The 13,451-nt window shown below is 57.6% G+C and overlaps 1 protein-coding gene across 1 annotated transcript; it reads right to left on the bottom strand.

Moving 5' to 3' along the window:
* Positions 1–418: 418 nt before the first annotated feature.
* LOC138824270 (solute carrier family 22 member 12-like) lies at positions 419–7,212 on the bottom strand. The gene is made up of 10 exons (XM_070018008.1): positions 6,481–7,212; positions 4,883–4,986; positions 4,275–4,429; positions 3,959–4,127; positions 3,324–3,447; positions 3,046–3,161; positions 2,249–2,463; positions 1,305–1,413; positions 861–1,064; positions 419–536 (listed from the first exon to the last, which is right to left on the bottom strand). Exons 1-10 carry the CDS (start codon positions 6,880–6,882, stop codon positions 470–472), a joined length of 1,665 nt encoding a protein of 554 aa, XP_069874109.1. The 5' UTR covers positions 6,883–7,212; the 3' UTR covers positions 419–469.
* Between the last annotated feature and the right edge of the window lie 6,239 nt (positions 7,213–13,451).

Raw genomic sequence — 13,451 nt, 5'->3', positions numbered from 1 at the left:
AGGGCCCCTGTCCTGGGTCTGGGAGACCAAGAGGCATGGTGGAGGGGAGACAGTGGCGGGCAGAGGATGCAGCTGAGCATGTGGCTGGGGTTTCCTGAGGGGTGGGAGGGGTCAGATGGCCAAAGGCCTCCACAGCGCATGCCCAGCCAGGGAGGTGAGAGCCGGCCTGCACCAGGTGGCCCGGTGGGGCGCCCAGCAGTGGGGGCATGTACCCTGGCCTTGGCCTTTCCCCTCTCTGCAGTCACAGGGGCAAGTCAGGGCGACGCGCTGCCTGCAGCCTCTTGCCAATCACGCCGTCCTTTGTCCCTTCTGAGCTAGACGGAGCTGCCAAAGAGACAGCCTCTGCCATCTTCAGGGGAGAAAAGAAGCTACCTCCTCCTCCTCCTCCTCCTCCTCCTCCTCCTCCTCCTCCTCCTCCTCCTCCTCCTCCTCCTTTCCCTCTTCTCATCCTTTGTGGGCTTGCAGAAAGCTAGAACTGCGTGGACTTGAGCACGGAGGGTGCCGCCGGCGTGGGGCGCGCCGGCTTCTTCACGGCCCTGCTCAGGAAAGACACAAGAGGAAAGGAGAGTGTTGTGGGGATGTTGAATGACCCTTGACCCTTGACCTGAAAGCATCCTGAGGGCTCCAGAGAACCTGCTGGTGGCCCTGCCAGCCATCTGAGGGCTCTGGAGTAGGGTTTGGGGCCTGTGAATCCCCCCTAGAAATGCCCACTGGGCAAAGGACTAACGTTCTTTCCCACTTGGCCTCTCTCAAGGTGGTCCTGAGGAATGGCAGGGCCGTTTGGGCCAAGGAGGGAGATAGGGAGAGAGGAGGGGACAGGAAGGGGAGGGGGAGGCCGCCCTGCAGGACTAGCCACTCACTGTTTCTGCACGTCCTGCATGGTGTCAGGCAGCGGCAAGTTCTTGGTCTCGGGCAGCAGCAGGGTGGCCAGACCGCCCAGCACTGTCACGCTCCCGTAGATGAACAGGGGGATGGAGGGGCTGTGGGTGCTCAGCATCCGGGTCAGAGGCCCCAGGAAGGCCCCCATTCGGGCCTCCATCTGGCAGAGGCCCACTGCTCTCATCCTGTCCGTGCAGATGTCCCTGTGAGCCCTCCCCCCCCCAGCCTGGACCTTCTGCCCTGACCCAGCCCCCCTTTCAGTCCAAGGAAGCTCAGGTGAGGCTGGGCCAGGGCAGCCAAGCAGCAACCAGGCCACATGGAAGGGAGACCCAGGGCATGACCACTGGGGTCTTAGGGGAGGTCCTTTGCCCTCCCCCCCTCCCATCTCACGGGCCCGCCTCTCCTTGGGCTCAGGACAGTCTTACCTTAGCACCGTGGGGAAGAGCTCGCCACTGAAGATGCTGATGCAGGCGAAGGTGCTCCCCAGAGACCCCAGCCCCAGCAGAGCCAGAGCCGAGCGCAGTGCCCCCATCTCTGTGGACAAGAGACAGGGTTGGGGTTAGCAGAGTGGGTGGTCACGGCTGGGGTGGGGGTCTGAGGGGGGCGCCCTTCATCCTCGGAATGTCACCACGAACTCTACGCCCATCTTTCCAAATGCCTGCGAATGGTCTCCCACATCACACTGTACCCCCAATCTGTTTTTGTTTGTTTTTAACTGTATTTTTTTTTTGTCTTTTCTTTTTTAGTACTGGGGTCAAACCCAGGATGTTGCACTTGCTAGGCAAGCGCTTTGCCACTGAGCTACATCTTAGCCCTGTACTCCCAATCTGTTTCCCACCAGACTCCCAGAGTCAGAATCTTCTCTGAGCCCTCATTCCCCTTGTTGAAACACATCTATGTGTGTATATACATATATACTATACATCTATGCACGTACATACACACACATATATAATTTTATTTATTGTGTCAGTCCTAGGGCTTGAAAAGCTGGTGCTCTACTACTTGAGCCACAACTCCAGTTCAGCCTTATTTTCATAGTTAATTGGAGAGAAGAGTCTCACAGACTTTCTTTCCCAGGCTGGCTTTGAATCTTAATCCTCAGATCTCAGCCTCCTGAGTAACTAGGATTACAGATATTCGCCACTAGTGCCCAACTGCTGCTGAAATATTTTTTTTTATCACTACAGTGTTTCTCCCCACTGCCTCAATTCTATCGCTGTCCCTGGGCTTCAGCACAGCCTCAGTATCCTGGCAATCCCAACACCCTCCTTCCTAACAGGCTACTGCAGTGGTCCTGCGCCCTGTGAGGAGGGACCCAAAGTTCTCTGTTCCCAGCTCCATAGTGTGGCACAGCAGTACAGCTCACCTTGAGGCACCTGAGTGTTGGCCAGGACGCACAGCCCAGCCAGCACCAGGGAGCTGGCCTGAATTGAGCGGCGGCCCAGATAGTTCATCAGGAGCAGGGTGAAGATCTTGCTCAGGAAGTCCATGGCCCCAATGAGCACTTGGAGCAGGAACATGTTGCTGCCCAGGGACTGCAGGTCCAGGGCCACACCATAGAAGCAGAAGCCAAAGGCAAACCTGGGAGCAGGGAGGGTGGGGCAGGGCAGGGCAGGGCTGCTCTTTTGTCTGCTCTCAGACTGCATTTCCTGAGCCTGCTGACCATAGTGGCTTCTGACTGGTACCACTATGCTCATCTTATTGGTTGAGATGGGGTAGCACTTTTTGCCCTGGCTGGCCTTGAACTGCCATCCTCCAGCTCTCTGCCTCTGCAGTAACTGGGGTTCATCACATCTCCCCTCCTCTGTGGGCTTGGGGCTTTGCTGAGTGACCTGGACTCCTGGATCACTTCTTGTCCTGTCCGGCTCTGCAGCCTTCGTGTCTTTGTCACGAGGCTCCATTATTCAAACTCTGCTTTCTACTTCATGCTCACCCCTGCCAGGGTGCTCATCTGTCCTGACTGGTCCCTCTGGGACCCTGATATACACAGAGGTGACAGTGCTGCAGGCCCGTCCCGGGCGTATCTCTGGCTGGTGGCCCACAGGAGACCCAGCAGGGCCCACCATGTTACCCTGAGCACCTAGTCCTGACTCAGGTCCTCTGCAGCTGGCAGCCAGAGGTGGAGGAGGCTGCACCCAAGGCATGGGATTGAGAGGCGATTACCAGCAAAGCATGGAGACACAGATCCGGAGACGCAGTACAGGTGTGGAGAGCAGGGTGCTCAGCTTGATGGGAGCCTGGTCCCCACCCAGCTCCTCCCGCATGGCTGACAGCAAGGCCTGTGGAGACAGGGGCTGTTGGCACTGGGCACCAATAGGTCCTCCTCCCCTACACACTTGTCCTGGGAGGCGGGGCCTTCGGCTGGCCTCCATGAGGACCCTATGCGGGGTGAGGAAGAGGATCTGAGAGGTGGGCCTGAGGGAGGACCCGGCCCACTTCACCTCCATCGTCAGTGTGTCCTGCACAGTCTTTTTTCCATTGATAATGGCTACCCTCTGCAGTTCCCGCAGGCCCCTATCCAGCTTGCCTGTGATGATGAGCCACCGTGCCGATTCCGGCAGCCACCTGGAGTGGAGGGGACATGGGAGGGGGTCATCCGGGTCATCCCTGCAGATTCCAAGGCTAGCCTGTGCCTGCAGGGTTCACTGAGGGTAGTTTGGAGCAGGCTCCTGGAGACCCAGGCTGCATCCTTGGTACCTGAACACTAGGCCAGAACGTCTAATTCCTGCGGCTCTGCCCCTCTGTCCAGTCCCTGCTCTCCTGCCCTGGCCACGCCCTCCCACATTGGCCCCGCCTTCCTGCCTTGGCTCCTCCCTCCTATTTGGCCCCGCCCTCCTTTATCTCGCTCCACCGTCCTTACCCTGGCTCCACCCTGCGGCCCTGGCTCCGCCCTCCAGCCCTAGCTCCGCCCTCCTATAAGGCTCCACCCTCCAGCCCTGGCCCCGCCCTTCTGCCGTGGCCCCGCCCCCTGGCTCCTGCCCTCTGAAGCGGGGGGGGGGGGGGCGGGGGGGGGAATGAGAATCTCTCACACCAGAGACCCTAAGAGTGGGCAGGAAATGGGGTGCGGCACACTCACCATGAGTAGAGGAAGCAGATGAAGAAGGGGACAGAGATCGCCAGCTGTAGCAGTGGCCACCTGCGCACCCCGTAAGCCACGGCGCCCGTCAGCATCTGGCCAAAGCTGAAACCCATAAAGTTGAAGATCATCGTGACGGTTCGGGATTTCGCGGACGTCCACTCCATCACTAGGAAGACAAGAGAGTGAGCCGCAAGGCCAGCACCGCGCCTGCGCACAACCTCCCCGCCGTGGCCTGGCGCCTGCGCACAGCCTCCCCGCCGTGGCCTGGCGCCTGCGCACTGCCTCCCCGCCACGACCCAGAGCCGGGACCTACGCAGAGTGGTTGTGTTCATCATAATGCCTGCCACGCCGAAGGCCACCAGGAACCGGAAGAGGCAGTAGAGGGAGAAGGTGGGGACAAAGGCGGCCACCGTGCCTGACACGGCCACCTGAAGGTAGTTCCACGTCAGCACCTTCCTGCGCCCGAACCTGTGGCACACAGGGACACGCCGTGTCACTGGGGCCACTGCATGTGGTAGAGCAGGGTAGGTTTTTGTTGCTGCTGCTGTTATTTGTTGGTGTTGGTCATGGAGCTTGAACTCAGGGCCTGGGTGCTGACCCTGAGCTTCATTTTGGTCGAGGCTAGAGCTCTACCGTTGAGCCAGCGCCCCACTTCCTGCTTCTTGGTGATTAATCGCACAGACTTCACTGCCAGGACTGGCTTTGAACCCAGATCCTCAGCTCTCAGCCTCCTGAGTGGCTAGAATTACAGACGTGAGCCACCTGTGCCTGGCTTTGAGCAGGTTTTACGAATGACCGTCTTGATGAGAAAGAAGGACCCTCAGCAAGCCGGGAGAAAACTGAGGAACTGTGGCTGGGAAAAGATGCAGGCTCTCTGATACCCCAGAAGAAGAGGCCTGCTCAGGCAGATGGGGGTCTTACCGATCCGAGATGTGGCCATACACTGCAGCTCCAGCCATAACCCCAGACAAGAAGATGGACTGGGCCATGGGCTTCATGGCCTGAAAGTCGCACACCAGGTCCCACTGGAGGGAGAGGAGGGGAGAGCTCAGCATAGGAGGTCATAGAGTCCACATGAGAGAGGCCAGAGTAGTTCAGGAGATGGCCCTGGGGAGCAAGGGCACCCACAGGCACAGCATGGTCTCCTCTGTATCCCATCACCCTTTGCTTCAGCGCTTCCAGGACTCCTTATTACCCAGTGGGTCATAGGTCATGTCTGTGCTTATGCCCTTCCCCCACCTTGCCTGGCCACCTTAGCTTCTACCTCTCCACATGCCCTGAAGCCACTTCCCTCTTTTCTTTTTCTCTTTCTTTCTTTCCTTCTTTCTTTTTTTGCCTGTCCTAGAACTTGAACTCAGGGCCTGGGTGCTGTCCCTGAGCTTTGAGGCTCAAGGCTAGCACTCTACCACTGGAGTCCCAGCTTCACTTCCAGTTTTTCTGATGCTTAATTACAGATAAGGGTCTCATGGACTCTCTTGCCCAGGCTGGGTTTGAAAGATGATCCCCAGATCTCAGCCTCCTGAGTTAGGATTACAGATGTGAGGGCCCCCCCACCCCTGGCTAGTTTTCTCTTTCTTTAGGCGGCTTCTTGCTCACCTACTGGGACAGCTGCCCCTCCCCACTGGCCTGGTTCTGCCTGGTGCCCATGTGGGGTACCTAGGCATCCTGGGCTGTGTGTGCCCAGCCTCAGAGAATCTGCAGGTGAACACACACCCCCCACTTTTTTGTTGTTGTTTGGTCAGTTGTGGGGCTTGAACTTTGCCTGGGCGCTGTCCCTGAGCTTTTCAGCTCAAGGAGAATGCTCTACCACTTTGAGCCACAGCGCCACTTCTGGTTTTCTAGTGTTTCATTGGAGATAAGAGTCTCATGGACTTTCCTGCCCAGGCTGGCTTTGAACCATGATCCTCAGATCTCAGCCTGCTGAGTAGCTGGGATTACAGGCGTGAGCCGCCAGTGCCCAGCTCACCCCCACTATTGAGTTGCCTGGAGTCACAGTGTCAGACTGGGTGTGCAGATGTGAATGTGCAGAGGTGCTTACATCACCCAGTGTTTTTAGGACCAAGTGACTGATGAAGGACCCAGTGCCTTCTAGAGGGAGAGACAGACAGAGAGAAAGGGGGAGAAAAGAGGAGGAAGGGGGAGAAAGAGAGGAAGAGAGACGGGGAGAGGGAGGTCTAGGGAGGTGACTCCCTCTCAAGATTGGATGATGTGTGTGCATGCGTGTGTGCATGCGTGTGCGCTGGTCCTGAGACTTGAACTTGGGACCCTGAGCTTTTTTTCCCTCCTAACTAGTGTGCCAGCCCTTGAACTACAGCTGTACTTTTTGGGCATTAAGAGTCTCATCCCTGACTGGCTTCAAACCTTGATCTTAACCTCTAGCGAACCTAGGATTACAGGCTTCAACCACTGGAACCAAATCATTTGAATCCGGCCAAGTGAAAGCATGCCTTTGACCACCCCGGTGGTGGCGGCAGTGGCCGCGGCGGTGACAGGACATGTAGTCGATATGGGGGCCTTACCGTGGTCACGATGGTGGAGGTGAAGGTGTTGTAATCGTAGACCCAGCCGTCCAAACATGGCTCCGTGGCAGCCTCACTCCCGTTGGTGGCCGTGTTGTTGGGGTCCAGGAGCTGCCACTGGGGGTGTTGGAAGCGGCGGCAGCGATGGGGCTGCTGGTCAGGGCCAAGGGGGATGGACACGGCCAGGAGGGCCTCGGGGCCCGGGGCCCCGGGGAGGCTGGCCTGGGCAGTGCCGTTGTCCAGGAGGGGCACCCAGCAGCGGTGTCTGGGCACGGCGGCCGAGAAGTTCTCTATCATGTTCTGACTGGTGAGCAAAATGATGGGGACCAGTAGGGCCACATTCTGTAGCAGCTGGAACTTGCCCAGGTCCCCTACTTTGTCCAGGAGGTCAGGAAAAGCCATGGTGCGTACGTGGAGGCGCGGTGAGCACCCCGGTCACGAGGCCGGGCCGGGACCCCGGGACAGAGCGAGCCAGACACTCCCCTCACAGCGGCGCCCACGCCCGCCTGCCCAGGCGCCCAGCCAGGGCTGCGCCGGCATCTGCCCGCCGGCTGGCCCCCGGGGTGGCTCTCCCTGAGATCCCGTCCTGGGCTGAGGCCAGGAGGCTGTCGGCTTCCCCCCCGAGATGAGGAAAAGTCAGATTTGGGAGGGGAGCCCGGGAGACTGAAGCCACCCAGATTGGAATTAAAGTGTGACCAGGGCTCACTTCGCAGATGTGGGTAATTATTTCCCCTGACAAACTTTAACCTGGTTTGGAGGGCAGGGGAGGCAACCCAAGCAGAAGAAATACAGCCGCGGCTCCTGCCCACCCCAGCCTGGCCTCAGATGCCTCTTGGAGAGGCCCCAGGCTCTGGCGCTGGCACAGGGGGTGCTGAGTCCGCTGCCTTGCTCCTCCCGGCGCCCCGCCTGCCTCTCGTGGCAGCGGTGGCGGTGGGTGGACCCACAAGGAGGAGCTGGGGGAACGTCTCCTGTCTGGAGGCCGGCAGGAGCCTTGGGTGGCAGACCTGGCGGAGCGCGTGCGTGCTGGGCCTTCCAGCCCGCAGGCGACACCTCTGTGATGTCACCACATTCCTCAGGCTGAGTGCCCCAAGCCGTGCTCTGCCCAGGTCTACTGTCCCCACTGCACGTCCTCCATTTTGCAACCAGCATCATAGTCGCCACTCATAATTTTTCTGGATGGGTAGTCCCAGCGGGTCCTCCCCCCCCCGCCCCCAGCCTCGCCCTGGGCTGCCCTCCCCTGCTCCTGCCCCTCTGGGCTGACCCCACACTCTGAGCCCTCACAGTGGGGCGGGTGGGGGGGGTGGGGGGCGTGGATGGACTCCAGGTCAGTGACAGCTGGAGACTCTTGCTTCCCAGCGGGGACAGACCGCAGTGCCCGTGGGTCTCTGTGTTCAGGGAGGTGCAGCCTCAAGATCTCTGCAGTAGTGAATTGTCCAGGCCAGAGGATCAGAGAACAGAAAGCTGCAAATCTGTGCATCCGTGTGCACACAGGGGCCTGCACGTGTGCATGCTCACGTGTCCATGTGTGTCCACATGTGTGTAATGTGCAGCTGGGCCAGGTATTCTATGTTTCTGGGAATAACTCCTCTATTACCTACCTGTGTGTGTGTGTGTGTGTGTGTGTGTGTGTGTGTGTCTGTGTCTGTGTCTGTGTCTGTGTCTGTGTGTATGTGCGAGTAGGCTTGAACTCTGAGTCTGAGTGCTCAGGGCTGTGCTCTCCCGCTTGAGACATAGCTCCACTTCTGGCTTTTTGGTGGTTAGTGGGAGGTAAGAGTCTCCTGGACTTCCCTGCCCTGGCTGGCTTTGAACTGTGATCCTCAGGTGAGCTGGGTGCCCTTGCTGTGCCTGTCCCGAGGGCCCTCTCTGGGCTCCCCCCGGAGGCACGGGTGCTCCTCTGGGGGGCTCTCCTAGGCTTGTTCCTTCCCCATGGGGCCTGGTGGCACCCCGTCTTCACCCCATCTTCCTCTCTCCAGTCATGGGCCCTTTTTTCAAGTCTCTTCAGATTTTAGTACTGATTTGAAAAGCAAATGAAGACTCTGGAAAGAGTCTTCATACCTATGAAGGTATGAGTTATTTTTTAAAAACAAGTTGTTTTTTTCCCCCTAATTGAGATATTCATGTACACCTTTCCCAAGAAATTCAGAAAACATTGAAAGTTTTAACAAAAATAAATATTACCCCTAAATCCACAAGCCATTATTCCCCACTGCTTATGTTTTGAAGTCATTATATCCAGGTACATTCAGCTTGACCAGCCTGAGCTATCAAACAGCCTTAACATCTCCTTTGGTAAAATCCCAAAGAAAGCCTCTGACTTTTAATTAGCGATTTTAACCTGTTCACATTTATTGTGATGGCCGATACGTTGGATTTACGGTATGTTTTCTTCTGCACTGTATTTTCTTTTTAAATCATGCTTTTCTTGTTCCGATTTCCCCCTGACTTTTCTTGTTCTATTTTTCTCTGTCTCAGTGTAGCAGTTATACATTTTCATTTCTGTTCTCCTTACATTTGAACGCACAAACGAGGAGCTATTTTGTGCTGTCCCTTCTCTCCAAACCTCCCACCTCCTCCTCCACCCTCACCCTCAACAGAAGGCCTTGCTTATTCCACTAAGAAAATAGAAGCCACCCGTCTAGTTTTTGTCAGCAGCCTCGCCTTCTCGGCACCCCCACTTGGGAACATCCACCCTCCCATCTTTGGCATTTGTTCTTTTCTTTCCGTGTGATTCTAATTTTCCAGCATCTTCCTTTCTTTGGCTCCTTCCTCCCTCTTCAACTACTGTTCCTTCTCTGCTTTCACCTACAATACAATGGGGTGGGGGGAGAGAATGCACCTTGATCCAGGGGCTTGAACTCAGGGCCTGTGCGCTGTCCCTGAGCTTTTTCACTCAAGGCTAGCTGAGCCACAGCGCCACTTCCAGCTTTCTGATGGTTTAGTGGAGATAAGAATCTCGTGGCTTTTCCTGCCCCAGCTGGCTTTGAACCGCGATCCTCAGACCTCAGCCTCCTGAGTAGCTAGGCGCCCGTAGTACCTTTTGAGCATAGGATTGACACTCATCCCCAGTCCCTCTTCCTGTTCTTTCTCTGATCCATTCTGGTCAAGTCTTGACCCGTCGCTGGGGCCCGTGGCATCTCCTGTCTGCATCTCCTTTTGCCCCCGCAGCCTCCGATCGTCTCCTCCTGAGACACTTTCTTCCCTGGCTTCCCGCGTCCTCCGGGGGCTTCCTCAGGCTCCTTGGGGCTCCTCTTCTCCCCACAGGCTTGCCCTGACGAGAGAGGGGGACCCGGGGCTCCATTCTCGGTGTCTTTTCCCTCTGTCTTCTCCCTCGTCCGTCAGTTCTCATCCCAGCCTCGACCTCTTCCTGCAGTGGCCGACATCTCATCCCGCTGTCTGAGTTAGGTCCTTTGCGAGCACCTCCCACATAGCGTGGCCACAGCTGGACTCTCCCAGATGTGCTTCTTGGATGTCTGTCCCCACCCCCCACCCCCCACCCTTCACCTCCACTTGGAATCTGGATCCTTCCAGCTGTTCAGCAGGATTCCCAGGAGCAGATGGGAGAATCCATGGCGGCACCTGGAAGTACATACTTCTTACCCACTCCACATCTGGCCTAAGCCCCGAGCCATACTGTTCTTCAGTCAGCCCCTGCCCACGCTGGGCTCATTCCCAGTAACGGCACGGCCCTGGCGAGGAGGCCGCAGCCTCCATTGCCTCTTGAAGCTGCCTCCTCCTGCCCTGCGCTCCGCACCCAGCCCCTGGCCTCCTGGCCATCCCGTGAATGAACCCGCTGGGGCTTTCTGCCGCAGGATCTTTGCACTTGCGGTTCCACCCAGAGATTCCCCAAGGCCCCACTTCCTTCCCGCCTTTGCTAGAAGTCTCCTCAGTGAGGGCTTTTCCTACCGCTTTATCTAAATTTTCACTGCCCCCGGCTCTTGGCACCCCAACTTAGACTTCTTGTTTCTCTGGCTATCACCTTCACAGGTCATCATTTACTCATTTATTGAGCTTCGAGGAGCCTCTCACCCCTGGAATGTAACCTCCTCGAAGGCAGCAGGTGACGGTGGCTGTTTTGTTTCTTGCTGGCCCCAGCCCTGGAGCTGGTTGGCACGTGGTAAACCCATGGGTGACCGGTGACCGTGGATGGCAGGCGGAGGGCGGGAGGGAGCCAGGCATGAGTTTGATGACACCAGCACGCTCAGAACCCCAGAATCCGCATCCTCTGCGCGGCCCTGCCCACGGCCATCTTGCCAATTGTTCTTTACCCAGATTCCTTCTGCTCTTTAGTCCTTCTCTAAAATTTCTGTTTTAAAATATGCAGCCCTTGACTTTGGAATTGATCATAATTTTCATTTGAAAACCATACCTTGCTTCTTCCTATTCTGATTCTGCCTGTTCTTGTTTCATGGGGGGGGGTCCCTCATTTCTTTGTCTCTTAGGGGACACTGGATGTGTTGTGTTCCTCCCCCCCCCACTTCTTTCCCCCTCCCTCTTTTTCTTGCTGTTTACTCACTCAGATTTGTGGTGGAGCTAGGGTGTGCATGCAGGCCTTAGAGCTGGCCAGCAGGTTCTCTGCTTACACTTGAGCCACATCCCCAGGCTACTACCGCCTTTTGAGACAAGGTCTTGCTATGTAGCCCAGGCTGGCCTTGAACTCATGACCCTGCCTTCCCCTCGTGAATGCCAGGGTCACAGGCCTGTCCTGGCTGCTGCTGTTGGCGTGGAGACCCACTCGCTCGCTCGTCCGGTAGTTCTGCGTGGATGACACGCCAGCTGCTGCCTGGGAGATGGTTCCCAGCCCCGTTTCACGCTCTGTGGAAGCGCATGTAGTGATCAGGCCTTAAAGGGAAAGGAGGTAGCATGAGGTGGGGAGTCCAAGGGGCGTCACCTTCGGCAGCACAGTAGCCAAGTCCTATTTGTGGAGGTGATATTGGAAGAAACTCAAATAGTTGAAGGAACTAGAACTAGCAGAAGGTAGAGGCTGTGCAAAGGCCCTGGGGTAGGCATGTGCTCGTATGCTGAAGGCATAGTAAGGCCAGTGAGCTTGGGGTGGGGCAAAGTAGAGTCTCCAGATTCTTAGGGCCTGGGGGAAGGGATGAAGCCATCGCTTATGTTTATGAAGGTGCCCTGGCTGCCTAAAGGCGGCGTATGTGGAGAGAGGAGCCGCAGAGACCACAGGGCCTTACGTGAGCAGCCCCAGGAGGGGTCGGGTCAGCGCAGCAGGGCAGGGAGAAGCACTTGGACTTGGGTCTGCTCACTGCTTTGGTTTGGAGTTAGGTTAGTGAAAAGAACGGGCAGAAAGAAGAAACTGAGGCTGGAGGTAGGCGGAGATTGGTCACGTGATGGTGGGAAAGGACAAATCGGGGCATGGCCTGAGCCAGCCGGGCGCCACGGAAGGGCAGGGAAAAAATGGGGGTCACCACGCAGCACCGCGGGGGGCCGGAGGCCCGGGCCCTGGGCTCAGGAGGATCAGAGAAGGCTGAAGAGGGTAGAGGCCAAATCAGTAAGGCATGAGGTCCAAGGTGGCTTGGCCTTCTAGAAGTTTCCGTTCCTTCAGTGATGCCCATGCTGTGGAAGGTTGGGGAGGGGAGACAGGGCCGGGCTGCGGTGGGGTGGGGGTGGGGGCAGGGGTGGGGGGACTCCTGGCTGCTCTAACAAGCAAGCCCTGAAACACAGCAGCTCAAACAAATGCCAGAGAAATGGATGTCCTCTGGGCTGGTGGAGTCTGGGGAGGCAGGCTCTTCCGGCCCACCTCTCACCTGTCATCCAGGTGTGCATCCAGCCAGAGGGGAAGAGAGAATGGTGGTTCACCCGATTCTCTGTGTGTGTGTGTGTGTGTGTGTGTGTGTGTGTGTGTGTGTGTGTGTGTGTGTCTGTCGTCTGTCTGTGTGTGTGTGTGTCTGTGTGTGTGTGTGTCTGTGTGTCTGTGTCTGTGTCTGTGTGTGTGTGCGCACGCATGCACGCCAGTCCTGGGGCTTGAACTCAGGGCCTAGGCTCGGTGCCTGAGTTGGTTTTTGTTTTTGTTTTTGCTAGTGCTCTACCACTTGAGCCACAACTCCACTTCCAGCTTTTTCCCAATTGGAGATGAGAGTGTCACGGACTCTCCGCCCGGGCTGGCTTTGAACCCTGAGGCACAGATCTCGGCCTGCTCTGGATTTGAACGGCACTCGCTGCTCCTGACCCTCCTCACCAGCCTCGCCCGGGCGGCAGGGCTGGGGCACGGCTGCCTGGCAGCAGATCTCGTTTTTTTTTTTTTTAAAGGTTTTGGGGTGTTTTTTTTCCTCTTGTAAACCCTCCCAGCCCCGATGCCCGTGGCGTGGGCAGCTGCCTCCGGTCCCAAGCCGGGCAGGAGAAAGGGCAGCGGAGCGCTGACAGGCAGTGACTCAGCACGGCCTGAGCCCTGCGGGCAGGGCGACCAATCTGGGCAGGCGGCTGGAGGAGGTGATGGTTGGGGGGGGGGGAGCAGGAGGGGGGAGAAGGGGGTCAGGGCCTGGAGATTCCCCAGAGATAACATGGTCCAGCTTCCAGCACAAAGGCTCCCCTAGCCACAACAGGAGCTCTTCCCCTAAGCTGACTTCCAGTCACCCCCTAGACCACCCCCAGATCCCCTTCCCAGGCATTTTCTCCCTGCTGGGCCCTGTACCCCACAGCCCGGCTCCCCAGCCTAGCCTGTGCCGCGCTGTAAGTAGGTCAAGGAGCTGGCCTGGCTCAGCTCCCTCGTCTTTCCTGTGCCCAGCGGCTCCTGCGAGTCTGTTTTTCTCACTCCAAAGGGACTTCGCTCTGCTCGCCGCGTCAAAAAGATGCTCCATGTTAAAATTCAACGCGGCAATGTTAAGCAGCCCTGGAACTGGGAGCTGTTGGGCAGGTTGGACTTTGCACCCGCCCGGGGCTCACGGCACACCAGAGATCCAGTGCTCAGAGAGAGCCGGCCAGCTGGCCTGCCAGGCCCTGGCTGTGAGCCCCAGACCGGT

The sequence above is a fragment of the Dipodomys merriami genome, unplaced genomic scaffold, assembly GCF_024711535.1.
Source record: "Dipodomys merriami isolate MVZ:Mamm:240054 unplaced genomic scaffold, mDipMer1.0.p SCAF_128, whole genome shotgun sequence".
NCBI classification, from domain to species: Eukaryota; Metazoa; Chordata; class Mammalia; order Rodentia; family Heteromyidae; genus Dipodomys; species Dipodomys merriami.
This window is presented reverse-complemented; position numbering and strand designations above follow the sequence as displayed.

Excerpts from the sequence above, each read along its gene's own strand:
- LOC138824270 (XM_070018008.1), bottom strand. The coding sequence starts at position 6,882 with ATGGCTTTTCCTGACCTCCTGGACAAAGTAGGGGACCTGGGCAAGTTC. Across the intron at positions 3,448-3,958 it reads ATCTGCTTCCTCTACTCATG|GTGGCTGCCGGAATCGGCAC; the intron begins GTGAGTGTGCCG and ends CCTCCACTCCAG. Across the intron at positions 1,065-1,304 it reads CTCTTCCCCACGGTGCTAAG|GATGAGAGCAGTGGGCCTCT; the intron begins GTAAGACTGTCC and ends CTGCACGGACAG.